The sequence below is a fragment of the Rhinoraja longicauda genome, chromosome 5 (genome assembly GCF_053455715.1).
Source record: "Rhinoraja longicauda isolate Sanriku21f chromosome 5, sRhiLon1.1, whole genome shotgun sequence".
Classification (NCBI taxonomy): Eukaryota; Metazoa; Chordata; class Chondrichthyes; order Rajiformes; family Arhynchobatidae; genus Rhinoraja; species Rhinoraja longicauda.
Genome location: NC_135957.1, coordinates 4,361,159 through 4,387,186, shown reverse-complemented (window position 1 = coordinate 4,387,186; position 26,028 = coordinate 4,361,159). Strand labels below are relative to the sequence as shown.

Here is a 26,028-nt window from a genome sequence, read left to right as displayed (position 1 = left end):
GGATCGATTGTGATCATGTATTGTCTTTCTGCTGACTGGATAGCGCGCAGATTAACTGAATGGTGGCCGATTAGGAAAAGGGGAGATGTAACGAGACCTGGGTGTCGTGGTACACCAGTCATTGAAAGTAGGCATGCAGGTGCAGCAGGCAGTGAAGAAAGCGAATGGTATGTTGGCATTCATAGCGAGGGGATTTGAGTATAGGAGCAGGGAGGTTCTGCTGCAGTTGTACAGGGCATTGGTGAGACCACACCTGGAGTATTGCATACAGTTTTGGTCTCCTAATCTGAGGAAAGACATTCTTGCCATAGAGGGAGTACAGAGAAGGTTCACCAGATTGATTCCTGGGATGGCAGGACTTTCATATGAAGAAAGACTGGATAGACTCGGCTTGTACTCGCTGGAATTTAGAAGATTGAGGGGGGAACTTATAGAAACTTACAAAATTCTTAAGGGGTTGGACAGGCTAGATGCAGGAAGATTGTTCCTGATGTTGGGGAAGTCCAGAACAAGGGGTCACAGTTTAAGGATAAGGGGGAAGTCTTTTAGTACCGAGATGAGAACGTTTTTTTTCACACAGAGTGGTGAATCTGTGGAATTCTCTGCCACAGAAGGTAGTTGAGGCCAGTTCATTGGCTATATTTAAGAGGGAGTTAGATGTGGCCCTTGTGGCTAAAGGGATCAGGGGGTATGGAGAGAAGGTAGGTACAGGTTACTGAGCTGGATGATCAGCCATGATCATATTGAATGGCGGTGCAGGCTCGAAGGGCCGAATGGCCTACTCCTGCACCTATTTTCTATGTTTCTATGCAACAAAAGCTTTTCACTGTGACAATAAACTAAACTGAACTGAACTTAGAATAGTTTTTCAGTTTGAATATTCCAACAAATTTCAACAACTTGTGTATTGTTCAACAACAATTTACTGAGGTCAGGTCAAAACAAAAAAAGGCAATTAGTGCTGGCTCTGCTAGTGTCAGTAGTGTGTTTCCATGAAGATTCTCAAATTGTATATTAACTAATTTCATCCAGATGCTTCACCACCGTGACACACTTACACCAAGGGCAGTATCACCAACTTTAAAAAAGTAAAATAGGAAATTACAGCAGTGTTTATACATAGTCCCCCCATTTCAAGGCACCATAATGTTTGGGACACAGCAATGCCATGTAAATGAAAGTAGTTATGTTTAGTATTTTGTTGCATATCCTTTGCATGCAATGACTGCTTGAAGTCTGCGATTCATGGACATCACCAGTTGCTGGGTGTCTTCTCTGTACAAAAATACCCTTTATTAAAATCTGACAATGTGCACTTTAACCACATGATTTTTTATATTACAAATCTCAAATTGTGGACTGCAGAGGCAAATAAACCATGGGTCTTTGTCCCAAATATTATGGAGGGTACTGTAAGACTAGAATTTTATACTTCAGTTTTCATGATAGCAAAATCCTCTCAAAATGCTTTAAAGCTCATTTAAATTTTAGAGATAGGCCCTCCAGCCCACTGAATCCATGCACCCTCGCCCTTTACGGGCGGCACGGTGGCGCAGCGGTAGAGTTGCTGCCTTACAGCGAATGCAGCGCCGGAGACTCAGGTTCCATCCTGACTAAGGGCGCCGTCTGTATGGAGTTTGTACGTTCTCCCCGTGACCTGCGTGGGTTTTCTCCGAGATCTTCGGTTTCCTCCCACACTCCAAAGACGTGCAGGTATGTAGGTTAATTGGCTGGGCAAATGTAAAAAAAAATTGTCCCTAGTGGGTGTAGGATAGTGTTAATGTGCGGGGATCGCTGGGCGGCGCGGACCCGGTGGGCCGAAGGGCCTGTTTCTGTGCTGTATCTCTAAATCTAAAAAATCACTGGTTCCCACTGCTTCTATATTATCTCACTTTCCCATCCACTCCCTACACACGAGGGGCAATTTACAGAGGCCGAATTAACCTACAAACCCGCACGTCATTGGGATGTGGGAAGAAAGCGGAGCACCAAGAGGAAACGCATGCAGCCACCGGGAGAACATGCAAACTCCACACACAGACAGCACCCGAGCTCAGGATCATCCCAGGTCTCTTGAGCTGTGAGGGTATTGTACCCATCCCACCTCTGTTTTCCAGCTTCCTCCCTCTTTCCCAATCAGTCTGAATAAGGTTCCTGACCCACAACGTTGTCTGACCATTCCCTCGGGATGCTGACAGACACACTGAGATCTGCCAGCACTTGCTGTCTTGATATTAAATGAGCGTATTGCTTTGTTTAAGATCATTGCCATCATGTTCATAAGTGATAGGAGAGGAATTCGGCCATTCGGCCTATCTAGTCTACTCCGCCATTCAATCATGGCTGATCAACCTCTCCCTCCTAACCCCATTCTCCGGCTTTCTTCCCATAACCCCTAACACCCGTACTAATCAAGAATCTATCTATCTCTGCCTTAAAAATATCAATTGACAGGCTCCACAACCTTCTGTTTCCGGCACGTTATTCTTGGACAGCCTTCTGAGGCAATGAATTTCACAGATTCACCACCCTTTGACTAAAGAAATTCCTCCTCATCTCTTTTCTGAAGTTATATACTTTGATACTGAGGCTATGACCTCTGGTCCTAGACTCCCACTTGTTGAAACATCACCTTAGGGGTGCCAACTTTCTCACTCACAAATAAGGAATAAAAGGTGACATCACCACCCAGCGCCTCACGTGACCTCACCCAGCCAGCGGCCACATGCTCCTGCTCCAGCAATGGTGGCCGCCCGGGCCGGGAGGCGGGTTGCTATGCAACCTCCGTTAGGCGGCGCCCGTGCCTACACTGGCCGGGCCTACAGTGGCCGGGCCTACAGTGGCCGGGCCTACAGTGTCCGGGCCTACAGTGTCCGGGCCTACAGTGTCCGGGCTTACAGTGTCCGGGCCTACAGTGTCCGGGCCTACAGTGTCCGGGCCTACAGTGTCCGGGCCTACAGTGGCCGGGCCTACAGTGGCCGGGCCTACAGTGGCCGGGCCTACAGTGTCCGGGCCTACAGTGTCCGGGCCTACAGCATTCCCCGGGCCTAATATGGGACAAGGGCAGTCCGGTATGGGACAAACCAATATACAGGATGTCCCGGCTAATGTGGGACAGTTGGCAACCCGACATTCTCTCCACATCCACTCTACCCAGGCCTTTCACTGCTTGGACAGTTTCAATGGTGTCCCGGGTTGAACAGCTGCAGCCAGCACTCAAGTCTCCACACCACTGGAATATTAAAAACCCTACGCTCTCTGGAAGGCAACCGGTTTCTGACAAATAATTTAGCAGCTGGATAAAATCAAAGGGACTTCAGTCAGCATTCCTGGAAGGGCACTTGGATAACGATGGACAAAAAAAGTTACTGGAAATGTGAAGCACTTCTATTTGCATCTAAAGGGAGAGCAGACAATATCATAGATGCAGCCGGGACTGCAGTGTTTCCTGCATTTTCTGTCTTTAATTGAAATTTGAGCGGCATAGGTTTTAGATTTTTGTTTAGTTTAGAGATACAGCGCAGAAACAGGACCTTCTGTCCACCGTATCCGCGCCGACCAGTGATCCCCACACACTAACACTATCCTACACACACAAGGGACAATTTACAATTATACCAAGCCAATTAACCTACAAAACTGTACATCTTTGGAGTGTGGGAAGAAACCGGAGCACCCGGAGAAAACCCACATGGTTACAGGGAGAATGTACAAAGTCCGTACAGACAGCACCCGTAGTCAGGATGGAACCTGGGTCTCCGGCGCTGTGAGGCAGCAACTCTACCGCTGCGCCACTGAGACGAGCTTTGAAGTCTTTGGCTGTTTCCGTAGAAGATTGTTTTTTACTTTCTGAATCATTCCAGGCATGTGTGTACGACATCGAAAGCTCTCAGTTTTTAAATTCGTAACATCGCAAGAAACCAGCAAATTCCAAATTCAGAACGGTGTGATTTGTATGGAAATATAAAATTAAAAGAGGTGGCACAGCGGTAGAGTTGTTGCCTCACAGCACCAGAGACCCGGGTTCCATCCTGACTACGAGTGCTGTCTGTACGGAGCTTGTACGTTCTCCCCGTGGGTTTTCTCCGGGTGCTCCGGTTTCCTCCCACACTCCAATGGCGTGCAGGTTTGTAGGTTAATTGGCTTTGGTGAAAATTGTAAATTGTCCCTAGTGTGTAGGATAGTCCTGGTGTACGTGGTTCGCTGGTCAGTGCTGACTCGGTGAGCCAAAGGGCTTCTTTCCGCACTGTATCTCTAAACTAAGTATAACAGAAAATGTTGGAAATGCATCTTATAAAACTATGCCTGTTCTCCTTTCACAATCAAAGCGAGCTGCTGTGTATTTCCAGGAACTTTCCCCGACACTCCCCTCTTTTTGACTGGAATATTTATCGAGGTGGGTTTGATTTGATATGCATCCAACTGCTAGATTATTCATCAGAGGCCAATTGCTGTCCAGTGCGTAAGATTTCTAACATGTTGTTCCCACAAGCCGTGTCCCTCTAAATGGTAGAGTTCAGGGATGGCGATTGAAAACGCCAGTCTTGCTGATACAATATAGACAATAGACAATAGGTACAGGAGGAGGCCATTCGGCCCTTCAAACCAACACCGCCATTCACTGTGATCATGGCTGATCATCCACAATCAGTACCCCGTTCCTGCCTTCTCCCCATATCCCCTGACTCTGCTATCATTTAGAGCTCTATGAAGCTCTCTCTTGAAAGAGAGAGAAATTAGAGCTCTTTCTTGAAAGCATCCAGTGAATTGGCCTCCATTGCTTTCTGAGGCAGAGAATTCCACAGACGTGCAACTCTCAGGGTGAAAAAGTTTCTCCTCATCTCCGTTCTAAATGGCCTACCCCTTATTCTTAAACTGTGGCCCCTGGTTCTGGACTTCCCCAACATTGGGAACATGTTTCCTGCCTCTAGCGTGTCCAATCCCTTAATAATCTTATATGTCTCAATAAGATCCCCTCTCATCCTTCTATGATACAGCTTTATTTATCCCGGAGGGTAATTGGACTGCCACCAGCCAAAGATACAGTTACAAGACATTGAAAGTGTCATATGCCTTATAATAATAATGAAATTAAAGTGACCAGTTATTGCTTAGCACGTATGTAATATAGCACACACATGACATTAAATTACCGAGTGGGAACCTCCCAACATTTGATTTTACAAATTCAGAATTTTGATGTCCAAAATTCAGAATTTTACATCAAATTCATAATATGGCGCGTAATGCAACTTTTCAGCAAAAAAAAAGTATGCACGTCAAATGCGTATGCGCGTTGCGCTACATTCGCGTGTGAGAAACGACTATTATTTCCAACAGTCTGTAGTTCTTGGACTACATGTACAACATCAGGCCTAACATGAGTATCTTCTGCTATTTATAGAAAGCTTATTGAACAGAGATACTTGGTTTTTCTATTTTGGTTTTTCCGTACACATCCGAATTCTCTTGGTATTGAATAAAAGAACAAAGGTCATAAAATGTATGACTAAGTTATGGAGAGTTTCATTTAAAACTGCACATACCTAATTTCATTGAAGACAATAGGTGCAGGAGGAGGCCATTTGGCCCTTCGAGCCAGCACCACCATTCAATGTGATCATGGCTGATCATTCTCAATCAGTACCCCGTTCCTGCCTTCTCCCCATACCCCCTGACTCCGCTATCCTTAAGAGCTCTATCTAGCTCTCTCTTGAATTCATTCAGAGAATTGGCCTCCACTGCCTTCTGAGGCAGAGAATTCCACAGATTCACAACTCTCTGACTGAAAAAGTTTTTCCTCATCTCAGTTCTAAATGGCCTACCCCTTATTCTTAAACTGTGGCCCCTTGTTCTGGACTCCCCCAACATTGGGAACATGTTTCCTGCCTCTAACGTGTCCAACCCCTTAATAATCTTATACGTTTCGATAAGATCTCCTCTCATCCTTCTAAATTCCAGTGTATACAAGCCTAGTCGCTCCAGTCTTTCAACATATGACAGTCCCGCCATTCCGGGAATTAACCTAGTAAACTTACGCTGCACGCCCTTAATAGCAAGAATATCCTTCCTCAAATTTGGACACCAAAACTGCACAGTACTCCAGGTGCGGTCTCACTAGGGCCCTATACAACTGCAGAAGGACCTCTTTGCTCCTATACTCAACTCCTCTTGTTATGAAGGCCAACATTCCATTGGCTTTCTTCACTGCCTGCTGTACCTGCATGCTTTCTTTCAGTGACTGATGCACTAGGACACCCAGATCTCGTACGTCCCCTTTTCCTAACTTGACACCATTCAGATAATACTCTGCCTTCCTATTCTTACCACCAAAGTGTATAACCTCACACTTATTCACATTAAACTGCATCTGCCATGCATCCGCCCACTCACACAACCTGTCCAAGACATACTTGCTCCAGTGGTGTTCAGCAGCAAATCACAACGGTCCATGTCCCCCCCACCCCTACTACCCTCTCCCCAGCCCCTCTTCCCTGAGAAAAACCCCTCTTGGGGGTTTGTAGAAAGTGCATGTTTCATCCAACAATAACATTCATGCCATAAATTACAGCAATGTGGCGCAGCGGTAGAGTTGCTGCCTCACAGCGTGAGAGACCCCGGGTTCCATCCTGACTACGGGTGCGGTCTGTACGGAGTTTGTACGTTCTCCACGTGACTGCGTGGGTTTTCTCCGAGTGCTCCGGTCTCCTCCCACACTCCAAAGACATGAGGGTTTGTCGGTTAATTGGCTTCTGTAAATTGTAAATGGTCCTCAGGTGTAGGATAGTGCTGGTGTACGAGGTGAGCACTGGTCGGCGTAGACTCGGTGGGCTGAAGAGACTGTCTCCATGCTGCATCTTTAAAGTCTAAACAGTACATGTAGTTATTTTTTGTATTCCAGCCATTTTGTAATTAAAACTGTTATGGCAAAACAGCGCCAGAGATCCGGGTTGTGTCTGCGTGGAGTTTGTCCGTTCTCCCTGTGACCACGTGGGTTTACTCTGGGTGCTCTGGTTTCCTCCCACACTCCAAAGACGTGCAGGTTTATCGGTTAATTGGTGTCCCTTGAGTGTAGAATGTGAAATTGGGATAACATATAACTAGCGTACCGGTGATCGATGGTCGGCATGGACTCGGTGGGCCGAGTGGCCTTTTTCCATGCTGTCTCACTAAACATTAATATCCAATTTACCGGAAGGGGAGGATGCTTGTAAACTAAGAGTAAAAATATATTTGTATGAGATGCCAAAAATATCAAAATGAAGGATTAACATTCATGCCACCTGGTAGATCAGTCATAGAAACATAGAAAACAGGTGCAGTAGGAGGCCATTTGGCCCTTCGAGCCAGCACCGCCATTCATTGTGATCATGGCTGATCATCCACAATCAATAACCCGTGCCTGCCTTCTCCCCATATCCCTTGTTCCACTAGCCCCGAGAGCTCTATCTAACTCTCTTTTAAATTCAACCAGTGCCTCCACTGCCCTCTGTGGCAGAGAATTCCACAAATTCACAACTCTCTGGGTGAAAAAGTTTTTTCTCACCTCAGTTTTAAAGTCATGTGCAAGAGGGAACTGCAGATAATGGTTTAAACCAAAGGTAGAAGGAATGGGTGACGTTTCGGTTCGATACCCTTCTTCAGACCCGAAACGTCACCCATTCCTTCTCTCCAGAGACGCTGCCTGTCTCCAGTTACTCCAGCATTTTGTGTCTATCTTTGGCAGATCTGTCATGTTTCTTCAGTTGCTTATGAGTTCAATGCATGGCAAAATAAAAATCCTACCTCCTTCTGTAGTCTTCGCCTGGATTGTGGAGGAGTAGATAGACCATCCAACTTCATTCTTGCAGGCAACGCGGAGGGCGTAGGTGGTCAGGGGTTGTAGCTGAAGGATCCTGAACTGGTGTGGTGGAACGACAGTATGGTGGACAGTCACACTGTCTTCACCTTCTGTGACCTGGTTGTGGAGTGCAGTGTTAACATCAGCGCAGGAAAACAGAAATAAACTTGTCGTGATCATTCAGATGTTTACAGATACAGTGCGGAAACAGGCCCTTCGGCCCACCGGGTCCGCGCCGACCAGCGATCCCCGCACATTAACACTATCCTACACACACTAGGGACAATTTTTACATTTACCAAGCCAATTAACCTACAAACCTGTACGTCTTTGGAGTGTGGGAGGAAACCGAAGATCTCGGAGAAAACCCACGCAGGTCACGGGGAGAACGTACAAACTCCGTACAGACAGCACCCGTAGTCGGGATGGAACCCCGGTCTCCGGCGCTGCATTCGCTGTAAGGCAGCAACTCTACCGCTGCACCACTGTGCTACTGACAGTTTAGTTTTAGCGAGACAGCCTGGAAAAAAGGCCCTTCGGCCCACTGAGTCAACACCGACCATCGATCAGCCATTCACACTGGTCCTATGTTATCCCACTTTCTCATCCACTCCCGACATACCAGGGGCAATTTACAGAGGCCCAATTAACCTGCAAACCCGCACATTATTGGGATGCGAGGGGAAACCGGAGCACCCTGGAGGAAACCCAGGCGGTCAAGGAAGAAAGTGCAGCGGTAGAGTTGTCGTCTCACAGCGCTAGAGACCTGTGTCCGATCCTGACTGCGCAGAATTTGTACGTTCTCCCCGTGACCTATGTGGGCTTTCTCCGGGCGCTCCGGTTTCCTCCCACATCCCAAAGTCAGACAGGTCAGTCGGTTAATTGGCTTTGGTACAATTGTAAATTGTCCCGAGTGTGTCGGATAGCATTGGTGTACGGGGAGATCGCTGGTCGGTGCAGATTCGGTGGGCCGAAGGGCCTGCTTCTCTAAAGACGGGCTGCATCTGTAAAGTTGGTGAGGCAGCAGCTCTACCAGCTGTGCCACTGTGCCGACCAAACAGTTCATTTTACAAAAGGCCAGGAATTTTAAACAATAACTACACACAGTTATTGAGTAACCCTTTGTCATAACCGTTAAATCTGTTCAAAGCCTCATCAGATCAAACACATCTGACAACAACATAAACAGTCTGTTAAAATGACAGACATTTGGAGCCTTCAACCTGTTGCACTGATCAATAATCTGTCGTTGCTCAAGTTACTTATGCGTAAAGGCTGTTCGTATCACACCCAGCAAACCGCAGCCTCCAGGACTCAGACAGGAAACGTGCCAAATTCCAGCAACCTGGAATGCGGCTTCTGGAAGAATAGTTGGTCTGGCACAGCAGAGTAATCTCCCGGTTGCCAAACACTTTAACTCCCCCTCCCATTCCCACACTGACCTTTCTGTCCTGGGCCTCCTTCACTGTCAGAGTGAGGCCCAGCGCAAAATGGAGGAACAGCACCTCATATTTTGCTTGGGCAGCTTACACCCCAGCGGTATGAACATTGATAAACATAGAAAATAGGTGCAGGAGGAGGCCATTTGGCCCTTCGAGCCAGCACCGCCATTCATTGTCATCATGACTGATCATCCACAATCAGTAACCCGTGCCTGCCTTCTCCCCATATCCCTTGATTCCGTTAACCATAAGAGCTAAATCCAACTCTCTCTTGAAAACATCCAGTGAATTGGCCTCCACTGCCTGTGGCAGAGAATTTCACAATCTCACAAATAGCCTTCCTTCTCTGACTCCTAGTCCCCTCTTATCCACTCTCTCTCCATCCCTTCCCCACCCTGCTTGTGGTACTGGTTTCACTGTTGTCCTGTTTAGTTTCATTGTCCGCCTAACTGCTTATCACCTAGCCCACAGCCAACAATGGACCATTGTGGGCTCCACCTTTCCTTGATCATTGTTACTTTTTCTGCATATCTTTCATTCATCTTCTATACACTAAAACTCTTGTTTGTTTGTTTGTTTGTTCCTGAACTACAGCCAAAACAGTACACGATAGCGCGACAATTTTAGGCCCACCTTACTCACCGTCGTCCCTTTGGTGCTAATGGAAGAAGTTTCATTGAAATCGGTGTTATATTTTCATTGAAATCGGTTATATTTTTCACATTTAATGTTGAAATCGGTTATATTTTTAAAGTTATTCACATTTTAAAGTTTAAATCTATCTCCTAGGGAGGGAGGGGGAGGGGTGTGGAGGGAGGGGGGAGGGGTGTGGAGGGAGGGGGGAGGGGTGTGGAGGGAGGGGGGAGGGGTGTGGAGGGAGGGGGGGAGGGGTGTGGAGGGAGGGGAGGAGGAGGGAAGAAGGGGCAGGGAGGGAGGGAGGGAGGGGGAGGGGTGTGGAGGGAGGGGGGAGGGGTGTGGAGGGAGGGGGGAGGGGTGTGGAGGGAGGGGGAGGGGTGTGGAGGGAGGGGGGAGGGGTGTGGAGGGAGGGGGGAGGGGTGTGGAGGGAGGGGGGAGGGGTGTGGAGGGAAGGGAGGAGGAGGGAAGAAGGGGCAGGGAGGGAGGGAGGGAGGGGGAGGGGTGTGGAGAGAGGGGAGGTGAAGGAGGGGGAGGGAGGGGAGGAGAAGGTGGGGGAGGGAGGGAGGGAGGGATGGAGGAGGGGAGGGGGGTAAGGGGGTAAGGGGGAGGAGAGGGTACTGCACCAATGCAGGAGAGGTTTGGGCACAACAGGTCCACTTGGTCTAATTTGTTCTACATCACCGTTGAAATCTCTCGTTTTCCCTCTCTCTCCCCTGACTCAGTCTGAAGAAGGAGTTTGACCTGAAACGTCACCCATTCCTTCTCTCCAGAGATGCTGCCTGACCTGTTGAGTTTGTGTCTGTCTTCTGGATGAATAGTTGGTCTGACTCTACACTCCTACGCTGATCCCAGAACACCTGGATAAGAGAGACACCTACATCAGCCTCCCATCCACAGTCTGCAGCCCTGCCTTTAACACCATTATCCCATCCAAGTTTATCACCAAACTAGCGGGACTTGGGGTCAGCACTCATCTCTGCAACTGGATCCCTGACTGCCTGACTAACAGACCCTAATCAGTGAGGATAGGGGACAAATCATCCTCTGTGATAACCCTCAACACTGGTGCTCAGCAACGATGTGTTCTCAGCCTCCTTGTCTAGTCCTTGTACACCCACGCCTGCAGTCACGTACAGATCTAATCCGATACTCACATTTACAGACGATGCCACCATTGCAGGCCGGATATCAACTAATGATGAGATGGAGCAAAGGAAGGGCCGTGTTTTTGGACAAGGGGAGCTCACCTGGATTCGGCAGACGTTGAGAGAGGAGTATCCATCGAAGGAAGGCTGCCAGGAGACAACAACCACGTGAGCAGTCTGGTTCTGAACCCACAGCTCAACCGGTGGATGTGGGGCCTCTGAATCAGGACAAAAAGGACAACAAAGTCAGTCTGAGCCGTATGTGAAACCCCTTCCAGTTATGAACCGGCACGGCGGTAGAGTTGCTGCCTCACAGCGCCGAAGACCCGGGTTCCATCCCGACTAAGGGTGCCGCCTGTACCGAGTTTGCACATTCTCCCCGTGACCTGCGTGGGATTTCTCCGGGTGCTCCGGTTTCCTCCCACACTCCAAAGACGTGCAGCTTTGTAGGTTAATTGGCTTGGTATGATTGTAAATTATCCTCATTGTGTCGGGTAGTGTAGATGCGTGGGGATCGCTGGTCGGTGCGAGATATATGGGCCAAACGTGGGCAGATGGGACCAATGTAGATGGGGCATCCTGGCCTGCATGGGCAAGTTGGGCCGAAGGGCCTGTTTCCATGCCGTATCTCTTAAACTAAACTAAAAAGTGTATGCTTCCTGATTTATTATAAGTCGGTTACAAACACATCCCAGGATGGAAAAGTCAAATACTCGAGGGCAGAGCGTTCAGGCAAGAGGGCCAAAGTTTAAGGGAGATGTGCGGGGGGACTTTCTTTGTTTACAGAGAAGGTGATGAGTGCCCAGATGGTGCTGCCAGGGGTGGTGGTGGAGGCAGGTACTGCAGTGACATCTAAGAGGCACATGGGTGCGCAGGGAATAGAGGGATGTAGACTATGCGCAAGTAGATGAGAGTTGGTCATGGCATCATGTTCGGCACAGGCATTGTGGTCCCAAAGGCCTATTCTATGCTCGATTAAACTCTAAATCGATCTGCACTCACTGCAAACCTGCATTGGGAATTTCATTTGCCAGTATTGTTGCCAACTATCTCGCTTCCAAATACGGGACAAGGTGACGTCACCGCCCTCGCGCCCCATGTGACCTCATGCAGCCAGCGGTCACGTGCTCCCGCTCCACCAACGGCAACCAGGCCAGGAGGTGGGTTGCTAAGCAACCTCCCTTAGGCGAACACACTCGGCCCCGCTCCCCGAACACACTCCGTTAGCCTACAGCGATCCCTGGGCCTAGTGTCCCGGCCTACTGTGATCCCCAGGCCTACAGTGTTCCGGCCTGTAGCGATCCCCGGGCCTACAGTGTCCCGGCTTACAGCGATCCCCGGGCCTACAGTGTCTCGGCCTACAGTGGCCCGCCGGCCTAATAAGGGACCAGGGCTGTCCCATACGGGCGGCACGGTGGCGCAGCGGTAGAGTTGCTGCCTTACAGCGAATGCAGCCCCGGAGACTCAGGTTCGATCCTGACTAGGGGTGCTGTCTGTACGGAGTTTGTACGTTCTCCCCGTGACCTGCGCGGGTTTTCTCCGAGATCTTCGGTTTCCTCCCACACTCCAAAGACGTGCAGGTTTGTAGGTTAATCGGCAGGGTAAATGTAAAAAAAAGTCCCTAGTGTGTGTTGGATAGTGTTAGTGTGCGGGGATCGCTGGGCGGCGTGGACTCAGTGGGCCGAAGGGCCTGTTTCCGCACTGTATTTCTAAATCTAAATCTAAAAACCAATTTAGCCCAAAATACGGGATGTCCCACCTAATATGGGACAGTTGGCAACCTTATTTGCCAATAATATTTGATTGTGGGCACATGAATATGAGGGGTCACATTGGCGCCAGAAACCCAGGATCGATGACCACGGGTGCTGTCCGTACGGAGTTTGTACGTTTTCCCTGTGACAGCGTGCGTTTTCTCCGAGTGCTCTGGTTTCTTCCCACATTCCAAAGAATGTGCAGATTTGCAGGTTAATTGGCTTCTGTAAATCGCCCCTAGTGCGTAGGGTATGGGATAACATAGAAATAGTGTGAATGGGCGATTGATGGTCGACGTGGACTCGTTGGGATGAAGGGCCTGTTTCCACGCTGTGTCTCTAAAGCCTATTCAAGGTATGCATCCGTGTGAAATACTCAGGGAGTCCATCTTGCTCTGTGGGGAAAGCTTCCTCAGAAAGGAGGAGAGGGCTACTGGCACACTCAAGGACAACTTGCATGAGTAGAATTGGAGAGAGACACGAAAAGCTGCAGTAACTCAGCGGGTCAGGCAGCATCTCTGGAGAGAAGGAATAGGTGACGTTTCGGGTCGAGACCCTTCTTCAGACTGAGAGTCAGGGGAAAAGGAAACGAGAGATATAGACGGTGATGTAGAGAGATGAAAAACTAATGGGGCGGCACGGTGGCGCAGCGGTAGAGTTGCTGCCTTACAGCGAATGTAGCGCCGGAGACCCGGGTTCCATCCCGACTACGGGCGCTGTCTGTACGGAGTTTGTACGTTCTCCCCGTGACCTGCGTGGGTTTTCTCCGAGATCTTCGGTTTCCTCCCACACTCCAAAGACGTGCAGGTTTGTAGGTTAATTGGCTTGATAAATGTAAAAAATGTCCATAGTGTGTGTAGGATAGTGTTAATGTGCGGGGATCGCTGGTCAGTGTGGACCCGGTGGGCCGAAAGGGCCTGTTTCCGCGCTGTATCTTTAACCTAACCTAATGAATGAAAGATATGCAAAAATGTGACGATGATCAAGGAAACAGGTCGTTGTTAGCTGTGTGTTGGGTGAGAACGAGTTACAGACAATGAGACTCAACAAGACGACTTTGAAGCTGGTACGACTTGGGTGGGGGAGGGATGGAGAGAGAGGGGGATGGAAGGGGTTACTTGAAGTTAGATAAATCAATATTCATACCCCTGCTCATTCAGCTGTAAGCTGCCCAAACGAAATATGAGGTGCTGTTCCTCCAAATTTGCGCTGGGCCTCACTCTGTCAATGGAGGAGGCCCAGGACAGAAAGGCCAGTGTGGGAATGGGACGGGAATGAAAGTGTTTGGCCAGGTAGGTCCAGGCGGACTGAGCGAAGGTGTTCAGCGAAACGATCGCCCAGTCTACGTTTGGTCTCGCCGATCCAAAACTGCTGCTTGAACGTAACGGTGCAGTTGAATGGTGGGGTGATCACAATGGGGTGAGTGGTTGTCAGTACCACGTACCTTTGATGTTAACCTGGGCTTTCCTTGACACTGTGACTCCTTTCGCATTGCGAGCTTCACAGCTATATCTTGTCCGTTTACCGACCCCTGAAGAGGAAGACAAATTTCAAGAGGTGCGGGATAATTAGACGTTTGCATTAAACGTTAAACAAATAAGCAGAGTAATGATGCACGTTTTGAGTCCAATACTGTGGGAACCTGTGCCACTCTAAAGGGCCTGTCCCACATAGGGGATTTGCACTTAGGATACATTTTCCAGATAGAAATTTCTGGGTGACAGCTGGCTTGTGGCCAGGTATCGTTGCTTATTGCGGGCGCTGTCTCACGCTGTCCCCAGGTTTGCTAGGTTGTCGCAGATGCATTTAGAAGCACGTAATGTTAAATTAAGAAAAGGCATTTGAAGATACCAGAAGATAGTTTTGTTCAACCAATTTATTTACCATCAGGACAGTTGACGTGTAGATTGGAGGTGACAGTTTGACGGTCAGATGAGCTTGGGAGTTTTGCGATGTTTCCGAAGACGGTGTAATCTCTTAGCCAGGTGCTAGTTTCACAAAAAAAGTCACTTGTATCGACCTGACTCGGCATTGTCGTGGTCACTGTCGTGGTCACTGTCGTGGTCACTGTCATGGTCACTGTCGCGGTCACTGTCGTGGTCATTGTGGTCACTGTCGCGGTCACTGTCGTGGTCACTGTCGTGGTCATTGTCGCGGTCACTGTCGTAGTCATTGTGGTCACTGTCGTGGTCACTGTCGTGGTCATTGTCGCGGTCACTGTCGCGGTCATTGTGGTCACTGTCGCAGTCACTGTCGTGGTCACTGTCGTGGTCATTGTCGCGGTCACTGTCGTGCTCATTGTGGTCACTGTCGTGGTCACTGTCGCGGTCACTGTCGTGGTCACTGTCGCGGTCACTGTCGTGGTCATTGTGGTCACTGTCGTGGTCATTGTGGTCACTGTCGCGGTCACTGTCGTGGTCACTGTCGCGGTCACTGTCGTGGTCATTGTGGTCACTGTCGTGGTCATTGTCGCGGTCACTGTCACGGTCACTGTCGCGGTCATTGTCGCGGTCACTGTCACGGTCATTGTCGTGGTCATTGTCGCGGTCATTGTCGCGGTCACTGTCACGGTCACTGTCGCGGTCACTGTCGTGGTCACTGTCACGGTCATTGTCGTGGTCATTGTCACGGTCACTGTCGCGGTCATTGTCGCGGTCACTGTCGCGGTCATTGTCGTGGTCACTGTCGCGGTCACTGTCGCGGTCATTGTCACGGTCACTGTCGCGGTCACTGTCGTGGTCACTGTCGCGGTCACTGTTGCGGTCACTGTCGCGGTCATTGTCATGGTCACTGTCGCGGTCACTGTCGCGGTCACTGTCGTGGTCATTGTGGTCACTGTCGCGGTCATTGTCGTCGGGTAAAAGAAAATGTTGGCGATCTGCTACGACTTTGACAGTCGCCGGCAGTCGCCTTAAACATCGCGTAACTGGGACAGGTCCTTAACTCAGGGCTAGACAGAACAATTACCCACAAATAAAAAGATTGTTTATTAGTAAGAATTAGACTTCTTGCTTCAATATATCAAATTGGAAGTTAGGCTTTTTTAGGGAGAGGGGTTACATACAGCAAGCAAGGAATAAGAGGAAAGGTTTTAGTTTCAGACATACAGCACGCAAAACAGGTCTGAAGAAGGGTCTCGACCCAAAAAGTCACCCATTCCTTCTCTCCAGAGATGCTGCCTGTCCCACTGAGTTACTCCAGCTTCTTGGCCCTTCAACCCACCAAGACCATGCCAACCACTAGCTGGAACAGGTTACTACACTGCATGTGTGTGTGAGAAGGAACTGCAGATGCTGGTTTACACCAAAGTTGGACACAAAATGCTGGAGTAACTCAGCGGGACGGGCAGCATCTCTGGAGAGAAGGAACTACAAAGAGGTTTGTTGTCATCTTCTCCTTGCCAACAATGATCTATTCCACATTTTCCTGGATCCCCATCCCCTTTGATCTCTCGTTCTCACACCTCACTCTTCTATATCTTTGTATCTCCCTCTCCCCTCACTCTCAGCCAGAAGAAGGGTCTCAACCCGAAACATCACCCATTCCTTCTCTCCAGAGATGCTGCCTGACCCGCTGAGTTACTCCAGTATTTTGTGTCTATTTACTGAACGTGGGTGATCAACCATGATCATATTGAATCATGGATAGCACAGGCTCAAAGGGCCATGTGGCCTGCTCCTGTTGACCAAGTTTCTGCTCTGCTAACCCGCTGATTGACCCAGTGAAGCTAGTGGAAACTCCTTGAAAATAAAAACATCAGCTTTAAATAACACTGGTGACAGCACCGGCAACAAAACGGTGACCAGGTGTCATTTTGCAACGGGTAAATCCCACACAAATTGCCCAACTCTGCCAGCAGACTTTTCTAAGTGAAACAAAAATGTGTCTTCTCAAGAAAAGATTGCATAGAACTTCCGAGAAACTACAGGAGTTATGCTGTAATGAGAACACAGACTTTAAGCCTGTTCATTTATTCATTCACTGGTGTGAACGGGCGACCGATGATCGGCGACGACTCAGTGCAGGGTTGCTGGGACATCCCCTGTATTGGGCTAAATTGGTTTGTCCCGTACGGGACCGCCCTTGTCCCGTATTAGGCCCGGGGAACGCTGTAGGCCTGGACACTGTAGGCCTGGACACTGTTGGCCCGGACACTGTAGGCCCGGGGAACGCTGTAGTCCACGACACTGTTGGCCATGGGGCCGCTGTAGGCCCGGACACTGTAGGCCCGGACACTGTAGGCCTGGGGGCTGCTGTAGGCCCGGACACTGTAGGCCCGGGGAACGCTGTAGGCCTGGATACTGTTGGCCCAAGGGCCGCTGTAGGCCCGGACACTGTAGGCCCGGACACTGTAGGCCCGGACACTGTAGGCCTGGGGGCTGCTGTAGGCCCGGACACTGTAGGCCCGGGGAACGCTGTAGGCCTGGACACTGTTGGCCCAGGGGCCGCTGTAGGCCTGGACACTGTAGGCCCGGACACTGTAGGCCTGGGGGCTGCTGTAGGCCCGGACACTGTAGGCCCGGGGGCCGCTGTAGGCCCGGACAACTGTAGGCCCGGACACTGTAGCCAGGGCGCCGCCTAACAGAGGTTGCGTAGCAACCCGGCTGCGGGAGCAGGTGGCCGCTGGCTGGGTGAGTTCACGTGGGGGGGCGGGGCGGTGACGTCAGTGTCCCTTTTCTGGATGTCTCTTACATGGGAGCAAGGAAGTTGGAAATCCTAAACTCAATGGACCAGGCAGCATCTCTGGATAACACGGCACGGTGGCGCAGCGGTCGAGTTGCTGCCTTATAGCCCCAGAGACAAGGGTTTGATCCTGACTACAGATGCAGTCTGCCCATTCTTACACGTGGGTTTTATCTGCCTGCTCTGGTTTTCTACCGCACTCCAAAGACGTGAAGGTTTGTAGGTTAATTGGCTTCTGTAAATTGTCATTAGTGCATAGGATAGTATAAGAAAATAACTGCAGATGCTGGTACAAATCGGTTTATTCACAAAATGCTGGAGTAACTCAGCAGGTCAGGCAGCATCTCGGGAGAGAAGGAATGGGTGACGTTTCGGGTACCGAAACGTCACCCATTCCTTCTCTCCCGAGATGCTGCCTGACCTGCTGAGTTACTCCAGCATTTTGTGCATAGGATAGTGTTAGTTTGCAGGGATCGCTGGTCAGTGTGGACTCGATGGGCCGAAGGGCCTGTTTCAACGCTGTATCTCTAAACTAAACCATAACTAAACTAAACTTAGGATCTGCAGACCCTGGTTAATGAAAAAAGACATAACTTGCTCTATTTTTTTTTTAAACGTTGAGAAAAATTTTTTTTAAAAATAAATAAATAAAATAAACACGGGTAGGCGACGTTTCAGGTCGTGAGCCTTCTTCAGACTCTGAGCTATTTCGGGCATGGCGATTCTGAAGAAGGGTCTCAACCCAAAACGTCACCCATTCCTTCTCTCCAGAGATGCTGCCTGTCCCCCTGAGTTACTCCAGCACTTTGTGACTACCCATGTAAAATCTGACTTACATAAGGGTTCCCTTACACAATGTCTTGGAGTGCCTGTATTACTGATAATTTATTGCAATATTGATTATTGTATATTCATTGAGTGATGTTGTGTGACTGCACTTGTAAAGTTGCAGCAAGAATTATTTGTGGTTCCTGCTGCATACAATTATTGAACTCTTTCACGACTCTTGAAATTCTTTCAAGTAAGTTTGAGATTAGTTTATTGTCACGTGTACCGAGGTATAGTGAAAAGCTAACCAGTCAGCGGAAAGACAATACATGATTACAATCGAGCCGTCCACAGCGTACAGATACAGGATGAAGGGAGTAAAAACGTGCCCGTAACAGACGGCTGTGGAGGCCACATTAATGGATATTTTTAAGGCAGAGATAGATAGATTCTTGATTAGTACAGGTGTCAGGGATTAGGGGGAGAAGGCGTGAGAATGGGGTTAGGGGTTAGATCAGCCATGATTGAATGGCGGAGTACACTTTAGTTTAGTTTAGAGATACAGCGCGGAAACAGGCCCTTCGGAAACAGGCCCTTGTAGTGTTACAGCAGCAAAGTAGACAGCAAGAGATCATTCATCTAATCTTACTAAAACTCTGACTTGTATGTATATTTGTAACAGTGATTTCGGCTGATTTCTGCAAAACGGTGAGGCGTAGCGCCACGATTTTTGCACCGCCTTAATCACACCGCTGGACGCTTGCTGAAAATGATATTGTTATTTAATTCGGTCGTATATTTTTTAAGTTACAGAGGTTTAAAAGTCTTTTTTTAAATCTCTCATTTTTTCGGCTGATTTTCGGCAAAAACGGTGAACCGTAGCGCCACGATGTTTGCACCGCCTTAATCACCACGCTGAACGCTGCTGGAAAATGATATTTTTATTTGATTCGGTCGTATATTTTTTAAGTTACAGAGGGTTTAGTTTAAAAAAAATAATTCCAGCCGTCTTTTCCATGGCCTTCAGCGTGTGACGTCAAAATGCCCATGCACCCCCCTCCTACTGATTTATTGAAGGCTTTCAGCGTGGCGCTGCTGTGCGTCTGTGCCCCTCTCTCCCCTTGCTTCTCTCCTCTCTCCCACACCCGGGAGATCCTCTCCCCGCTATCCCCCCCCCCCCCGGATCTTTCACTGATGCTCTCTCCCCACCCCCGGACCTTTCACTAATGCGCTCCCCCCTCCCCCCCCGACCTTTCACTGATGCGCTCCCCCCCCCCCCCGGACCTGTTGGTGCTGGGGGCAAGAGAGAGATGGGGAAAGGGGTGTGCTGGCGAAAGGGGGGGTGGGGGAGAGTAAGAGTGTGTCTGGGGGAGAGAGAATGGTGGCGGGGTCTGAGAATGGGGACTGGGGAGGGGGACAACAGGGGTCGTCCGGAGGGGGCTTGTTGGTGGGGGAAATAGGGGTACTGGGAAAAGGGGAGGTCGTGGGGAAAGGGGGGGTGTGGGGAGAGTAAGATTGGGGTTGGGGGAGGTGAGAATGGGGGGTGTGGCACACTTGGAGAGTAAGAGTGGGGCTGGGGGAGGAGAGAATGGGGGGTGTGGGGACGGGCCCAACGGGCCCTCTTTGCTAGTTATAAATAAAAATAAAGATAAGGATAATTGTCTCATTTACTGCGTTTTTTTTACTGTTCCTGTTAACTGGTTTGTTGACTGGTCTGTTGACTGGTCTGCTGGGAGTAGCGCTGGTTGTGCAGTCTCATAGCAGCGGGATGGAAGGACCTTTTGGTTTGGTAAATGTAAAAATTGTTCCTAGTGTGTGTAGGATAGTGTTAGTGTGCGGGGATCGCTGGTCGGCACAGACCCGGTGGGCCAAAGGGCCTGTTTCCGCGCTGTATCTCTAAACTAAACTAAAGTAAAGTAAAGTAAATCAGGTTGTTTTTTCTGCGAAGCAGGCGTGGCCTTTGTGCCAGAGGCTAACCTGTTGCAGCTGAGCTCACATCACTTTTTTCTCCTGCTGTTGCGAATTCTTGGGATTCTCTACATAGCAAGCTGTGGGTGCAGAGTCCACAGTTCCACTCGAGGCTGAGGCCTTCACTTGCAGGCCCGAGGATTTCAGTGTGCTCGTGTTTCGTAAGTTCATAAGTGATAGGAGCAGAATTAGGCCATTCGGCCCATCAAGGGCGGCGCGGTGGCGCAGCGGTAGAGTTGCCGCCTTACAGCGAATGCAGCACCGGAGACCCGGGTTCCATCCCGACTGCGGGTGCTGTCTGTACGGAGTTTGTACGTTCTCCCCATGACCTGCGTGGGTTTTCTTCGAGATCTTCGGTTTCCTCCCACACTCCAAAGACGTACAGGTTTGTTGGTTAATTGGCTTGGTAAATGTAAAAATTGTCCCTAGTGGGTGTAGGATGGTGTTAGTGTGCGGGGATCGCTGGTCTGCACGGACCCGGTTGACAGCATCTCTGGAGAACATGGATGGGTGACGTTTCACACAGTGCTGGAGTAACTCAGCGGGTCAGGCAGCATCTCTGGAGAACATGGATGGGTGACGTTTCACAGAGTGCTGGAGTAACTCAGCGGGTCAGGCAGCATCTCTGGAGAACATGGATGGGTGACGTTTCACACAGTGCTGGAGTAACTCACCGGGTCAGGCATGAAGTTTTGGGTTGGGACCCTTCTTCTGACGAGCAGCCCTCCACCACACCCCTGTGTTGAATGGCCAAACCAATTCTGAATCTCCATAGATACAATGTGCCTTAATCTTTCATAAGTTCGTAAAACATAGGGGCAGAATTTGGCCATCATGTCTACTCCGCCATTCCATCTCTCCCTCTCAACCACATTCTCCTGCCTTCCCCCCGTAACCTTTGATACCCTTACTAATCAAGACTCTGTCAATCTCCGCCTTAAAAATGTTCTGCAGATTCACCACTTTCAGCTAAAGGAACTTCCTTCTAAACTGCAGCCGGAAGATTTCCGTGTCATTGAGCTTTCCACTTTAGAAATCGGACAAGAGATTCAATAGTTGAAAGGAAATGTCACGGTCGATGTCTTTCACAAGCGCGCTGCATGGTGGCAAATTCAACCTATCGGAAGTTAGTTAGAGGGCAAAGACAGTGCAGGCTGAAAGCTCCTGTTATCCAACCCTTTTGGGATCAACTGCAAATGGATCCTGTCACAACACCACTGATCACTGACCTGAGGTCAGAACAGAGACACAAGGATCTGCAGATGCTGATTTACAACAGATGTGCTGGAGAAAGCATTTTATCGGGATGCATCACAGCTTGGTTTGGGAACAGCTCCATCCAAGACCGCAAAAAACTGCAGAGAATTGTGGATGCAGCCCAGACCATCACACCAACCAACCTCCCTTCCACTGACTCCATCTACACCTCACGCTGCCTCGGCAAGGCCAGCAGCATAATCAAGGACCAGTCTCACCCCAGTCACTCCCTCTTCTCCCCTCTCCTATTGGGCAAGAGGTACAGAAATATGAAAACGCACACCTCCAGATTCAAGTACAGGTTTTTCCCAGTGTTATAAGCCAACTGAACCATCCTCTCATCAACTGACCTCGCATCCACCTCATTGGAGACCCTCCGACTACCTTTAATCCGACAGTACTGGACTTTATCTTGCACGAAAAGTCATTCCCTTTATCCTGTATCTGTACACTGTGGATGGCTCGATTGTAATCACATATAGTCTTTCCGCTGACAAGCATAGCACGCAACAAAAAAGCTTTTCACTGTACCTCGGTACACGTGACCATAAACTAAACCAAACACAAAGTGCTGGAGTAACCCAGCGGGTCAGGCAGCATCTCCGGGGGATACGGACAGGTGACTTTTCGGGTCAGGACCCTTCTACACACAAGCACCCCTCCAGCACCCCGCTCTCTTTAATGGCAGAGCCAATTTTATAGTAGTTAGAAGGTAGACACAAAATGCTGGAGTAACTCAGTGGGTCAGGCAGCATCTCAGGAGAGAAGGAATGGGCGACGTTTCGGGTCGAGGCCCTTCTTCAGACTGATGTCAGGGGAGGGGGTGGGACAAAGATAGGATGTAGTCAGAAACAGGAAGACTAGTGGGAGAACTGGGAAGGGGGAGGGGATGGAGAGAGAAAACAAGGGCTATCAGAAGTTCGAGTATGTTCATACCGCTGGGATGTAAACTACCCAAGTGAAATATGAGGTGCTGTTCCTCCAATTTGCGCTGGGCCTCAATCTGACAATGGAGGAGGCCCAGGACAGAAAGGTCAGCTTGGGTGTGGGAGGGGAGGTTGAAGTGCTGAGCCACCGGGAGATCAGGTTGGTTAAGGCGGACTGAGTGAAGGTGTTGAGCGAAACGATCGCCGAGCCTGCGCTTGGTCTCGCCGATGTAGAGAAGTTGACAACAGGAACAGCGGATACAATAGATGAGGTTGGAGGAGGTACAGGTGAACCTCTGCCTCACCTGGAAAGATTGTTTGGGTCCTTGGATGGAGTCGAGGGGGGAGGTAAAGGGGCAGGTGTTGCATCTCCTGCGGTTACAGGGGAAAGTACCTGGTGAGAGGGTGGTTTGGGTAGGAAGGGACGAGTGGACCAGGGAGTTACGGAGGGAACGGTCTCTGCGGAAAGCAGAAAGGGGTGGAGATGGGAAGATGTGGCCAGTAGTGGGATCCCGTTGGAGGTGACGGAAATGTTGGAGGATAATTTGTTGTCTGCGATAATTTGTAGTAGTTGGGATATGGTACAAGTCTACTTCTAGTGAAAGCAAGATGGGAGCAGGGATTTGTTGTTGCCATGATAGCTGCAGCAACACACAAAGGAAATGTTAATTTTTTTTACAGTGAATCCATTACAGTGAGCGTAATTATGAGCTGCCCGCAGATTAAAAACAAACAAGTTTCAGTTCATATGTTACTTTCTCATGTGGGTGAATAGTTCAATAGAACTCATGCCAAGTCCTGACAGATTTGTCAAAGATCACGTCAAAACTTCAAACTACTAATTATTTAAGTCTTGTCCTTTACAGATGTTATTTTCCAAAGCAATTTTGAGATGAGATTTGGTGTTGTATGGAAGAGTGACATGTTTTAAAGGTGGTTTAATTTCTGGCCATTAAATCTTTCAGTAAAACAGAGTGCTGGTGGGACTCAGCGGATCAGGCAGCACCTGGGGAGGGAGTGGAATGGAGAGGCGATGTTTGGGCCGGGTCCCTTCTTCAGAGACTCGTGCCAGCAAAGAGGATAAGATGAGCCAGGCATGCGGCACGGTGATTCAGCGGTAGAATCGCTGCCTCACAGCGCCAGAGACCCGGGTTCCATCCTGACTAATGGTGCTGTTTGTACAGAGTTTATACGTTTAGTTTAGAGATACAGCGCGGAAACAGGCCCTTTCGGCCCACCGGGTCCGCGCCGACCAGCGATTCCCGCACACTAACACCATCCTACACCCACTAGGGACAATATTTACATTTACCAAGCCAACTAACCTACAAACCTGCACGTCTTTGGAGTGTGGGAGGAAACCGAAGATCTCGGAGAAAACCCACGCAGGTCACGGGGAGAACGTACAAACTCTGTACAGACGGCACCCGTAGTCGGGATGGAACCCGGGTCTCCGGCACTGCATTCGCTGTAAGGCAACAACTCTACCGCTGCATCACCGTTCTCCCCGTGACCTGCGTGGGTTTTCTCCAGGCGCTCCGGTTTCCTCCAACACTCCAAAGACGTGCAGGTTTGTAGGTTAATTGGCTTCTGTAAATTGTCCCTAGTGTGTGTAGGATAGTGACAGTGTTCTAGTTGATCGCTGGTCAGTGCGGACAGTGGACCAAAGTGCCTGTTTCCACGCTGTACGTCTAAACTAAACTGGGATGAGGAGACAGTTTGAGGAATCAACAAGAACAAAGCACCATGTAGATGTGAACGGATCGCGCGTCGGGTCAGTTTTGCCCACCTATGCCAAGCTCACCGAGGTATTACACGATTCACATGGGCCAACCAACATTGTTGGGATTTAACCAGATACGCTGCAAAAGTGCAAGAACCGTCAAAATCAAACCATCAGAACCAAAGAATGGAGCGACTGGGCTTGTATACGCTGGCATTTAGAAGGATGAGAGGGGAGCTTATTGAAACATATAAGATTATTAAGGGTTTGGACACGCTAGAGGCAGGAAACATGTTCCCAATGTTGGGGGAGTCCAGAATCAGGGGCCACAGTTTAAGAATAAGGGGTAGGCCATTTAGAATGGAGATGAGGAAAAACTTTTTCACCCAGAGAGTTGTGAATCTGTGGAATTCTCTGCCTCAGAAGGCAGTGGAGGCCAATTCACTGGATGCTTTCAAGAGAGAGCTAGATAGAGCTCTTAAGGATAGTGGAATCAAGGGATATGGGGAGAAGGCAGGAACGGGGTACTGATTGTGGATGATCAGCCATGATCACATTGAATGGCGGTGTTGGCTCAAAGGGCCGAATGGCCTCCTCCTGCACCTATTGTCTATCAAAGCAAAGCCACAAGGACTCAAAAGCTTCGGCTCCACACAATAGTTAAGATGATGGAAGCCAAGAATCTCACAGTTCCAGCACAAAAGGACACCAATTACTGGAGTCACTTGGCTGGTCAGACAGAATCTTTGGAGATCATGGACAGGTGATGTTTCGTGTTTGAGTTCCTCCTTCTGTGTGCGGGGATCGCTGGTCGGTGCGGACTCGGTAGGGCAAAGGGCCTGTTTACGCACCGTATCTCTAAACTAAACTAAGCAAAAGGTGGGAGACAGGATTCAATAGACAATAGACAATAGGTGCAGGAGGAGGCCATTCGGCCCTTCGAGCCAGCACCGCCATTCATTGTGATCATGGCTGATCATTCTCAATCAGTACCCCGTTCCTGCCTTCTCCCCATACCCCCTGACTCCGCTATCCTTAAGAGCTCTATCTAGCTCTCTTGATAGCATTCAGAGAATTGGTCTCCACTACCTCAATAGTAGGTCCATCGAATTTACTCCGCGATTCAATCATATCTGATCGACCTTTCCCTCTCACCCCATTCTCCTGCCTTCTTCCCGTAATCTCTGACACCCGTACTAATCAACAATCTGGCAATCTCCGCCTTAAAAATACCCAATAACGGGTACCCAAAATACCCAATACTCCACAGCCATCGGTGGCAATTAATTCCACTGTTTCACCTGGCTGTGGCTAAATAGTTTCCTCCTCATCTCCATTCTAAAGGTATATCCTTTTATTCTGTGGCTGTGCCCTCTGGTCCTAGACTCTCCCACTAGTGGAAACATCCTCTCCACATCCACTCTATCCAGGCCGCTCACTATTCTGTATGTTTCCAAGAGGTCCCCCCTCATCCTTCTAAACTCCAGCGAGTACAGGCCCAGTGCCGACAAACGCTCATCATATGTTAACCCACTCATTCCTGGGATCGTTCTTGTAAACCTCCTCTGGACCCTCTCCAGAGCCAGCACATCCTTCCTCAGATACGGTGCCCAAAACTGCTCACAATACTCTAAATGTGGTCAGACCAGCGGCTCACAAACCCTCAGCATTACATCCCTTTTTTTTTAATACTACTTCTTTCGAAATAAATGCCAGCATTGCATCTGCCTTCCTTACTACCGATTCAACTTGCAAATGAACCTTTTGTGAATCCTGCACCAGCACTCCCAAGTCTCTTTACACCTCATGCCCGCATGAAGCCAGCCTGGAACAAGTTCATTTTACCACACTTGAAGTGTCATCCAACGCTTGGATTTTTCTTGCAC

General features: G+C 49.3%; 1 protein-coding gene across 2 annotated transcripts in view; it reads right to left on the bottom strand.

The window, feature by feature from the left end:
• mertka (c-mer proto-oncogene tyrosine kinase a) overlaps window positions 1-26,028 on the bottom strand; it is a 148,878-nt gene that overhangs the window by 65,110 nt on the left and 57,740 nt on the right. For both annotated transcript variants that reach the window (XM_078398799.1, XM_078398800.1), the window contains exons 5-7: window positions 14,262-14,348; window positions 11,166-11,281; window positions 7,786-7,957 (exon numbers count right to left, since the gene is read on the bottom strand). In XM_078398799.1, coding sequence (XP_078254925.1) covers window positions 7,786-7,957; window positions 11,166-11,281; window positions 14,262-14,348 — 375 coding nt within the window. The remainder of the gene's footprint in view (window positions 1-7,785; window positions 7,958-11,165; window positions 11,282-14,261; window positions 14,349-26,028) is intronic.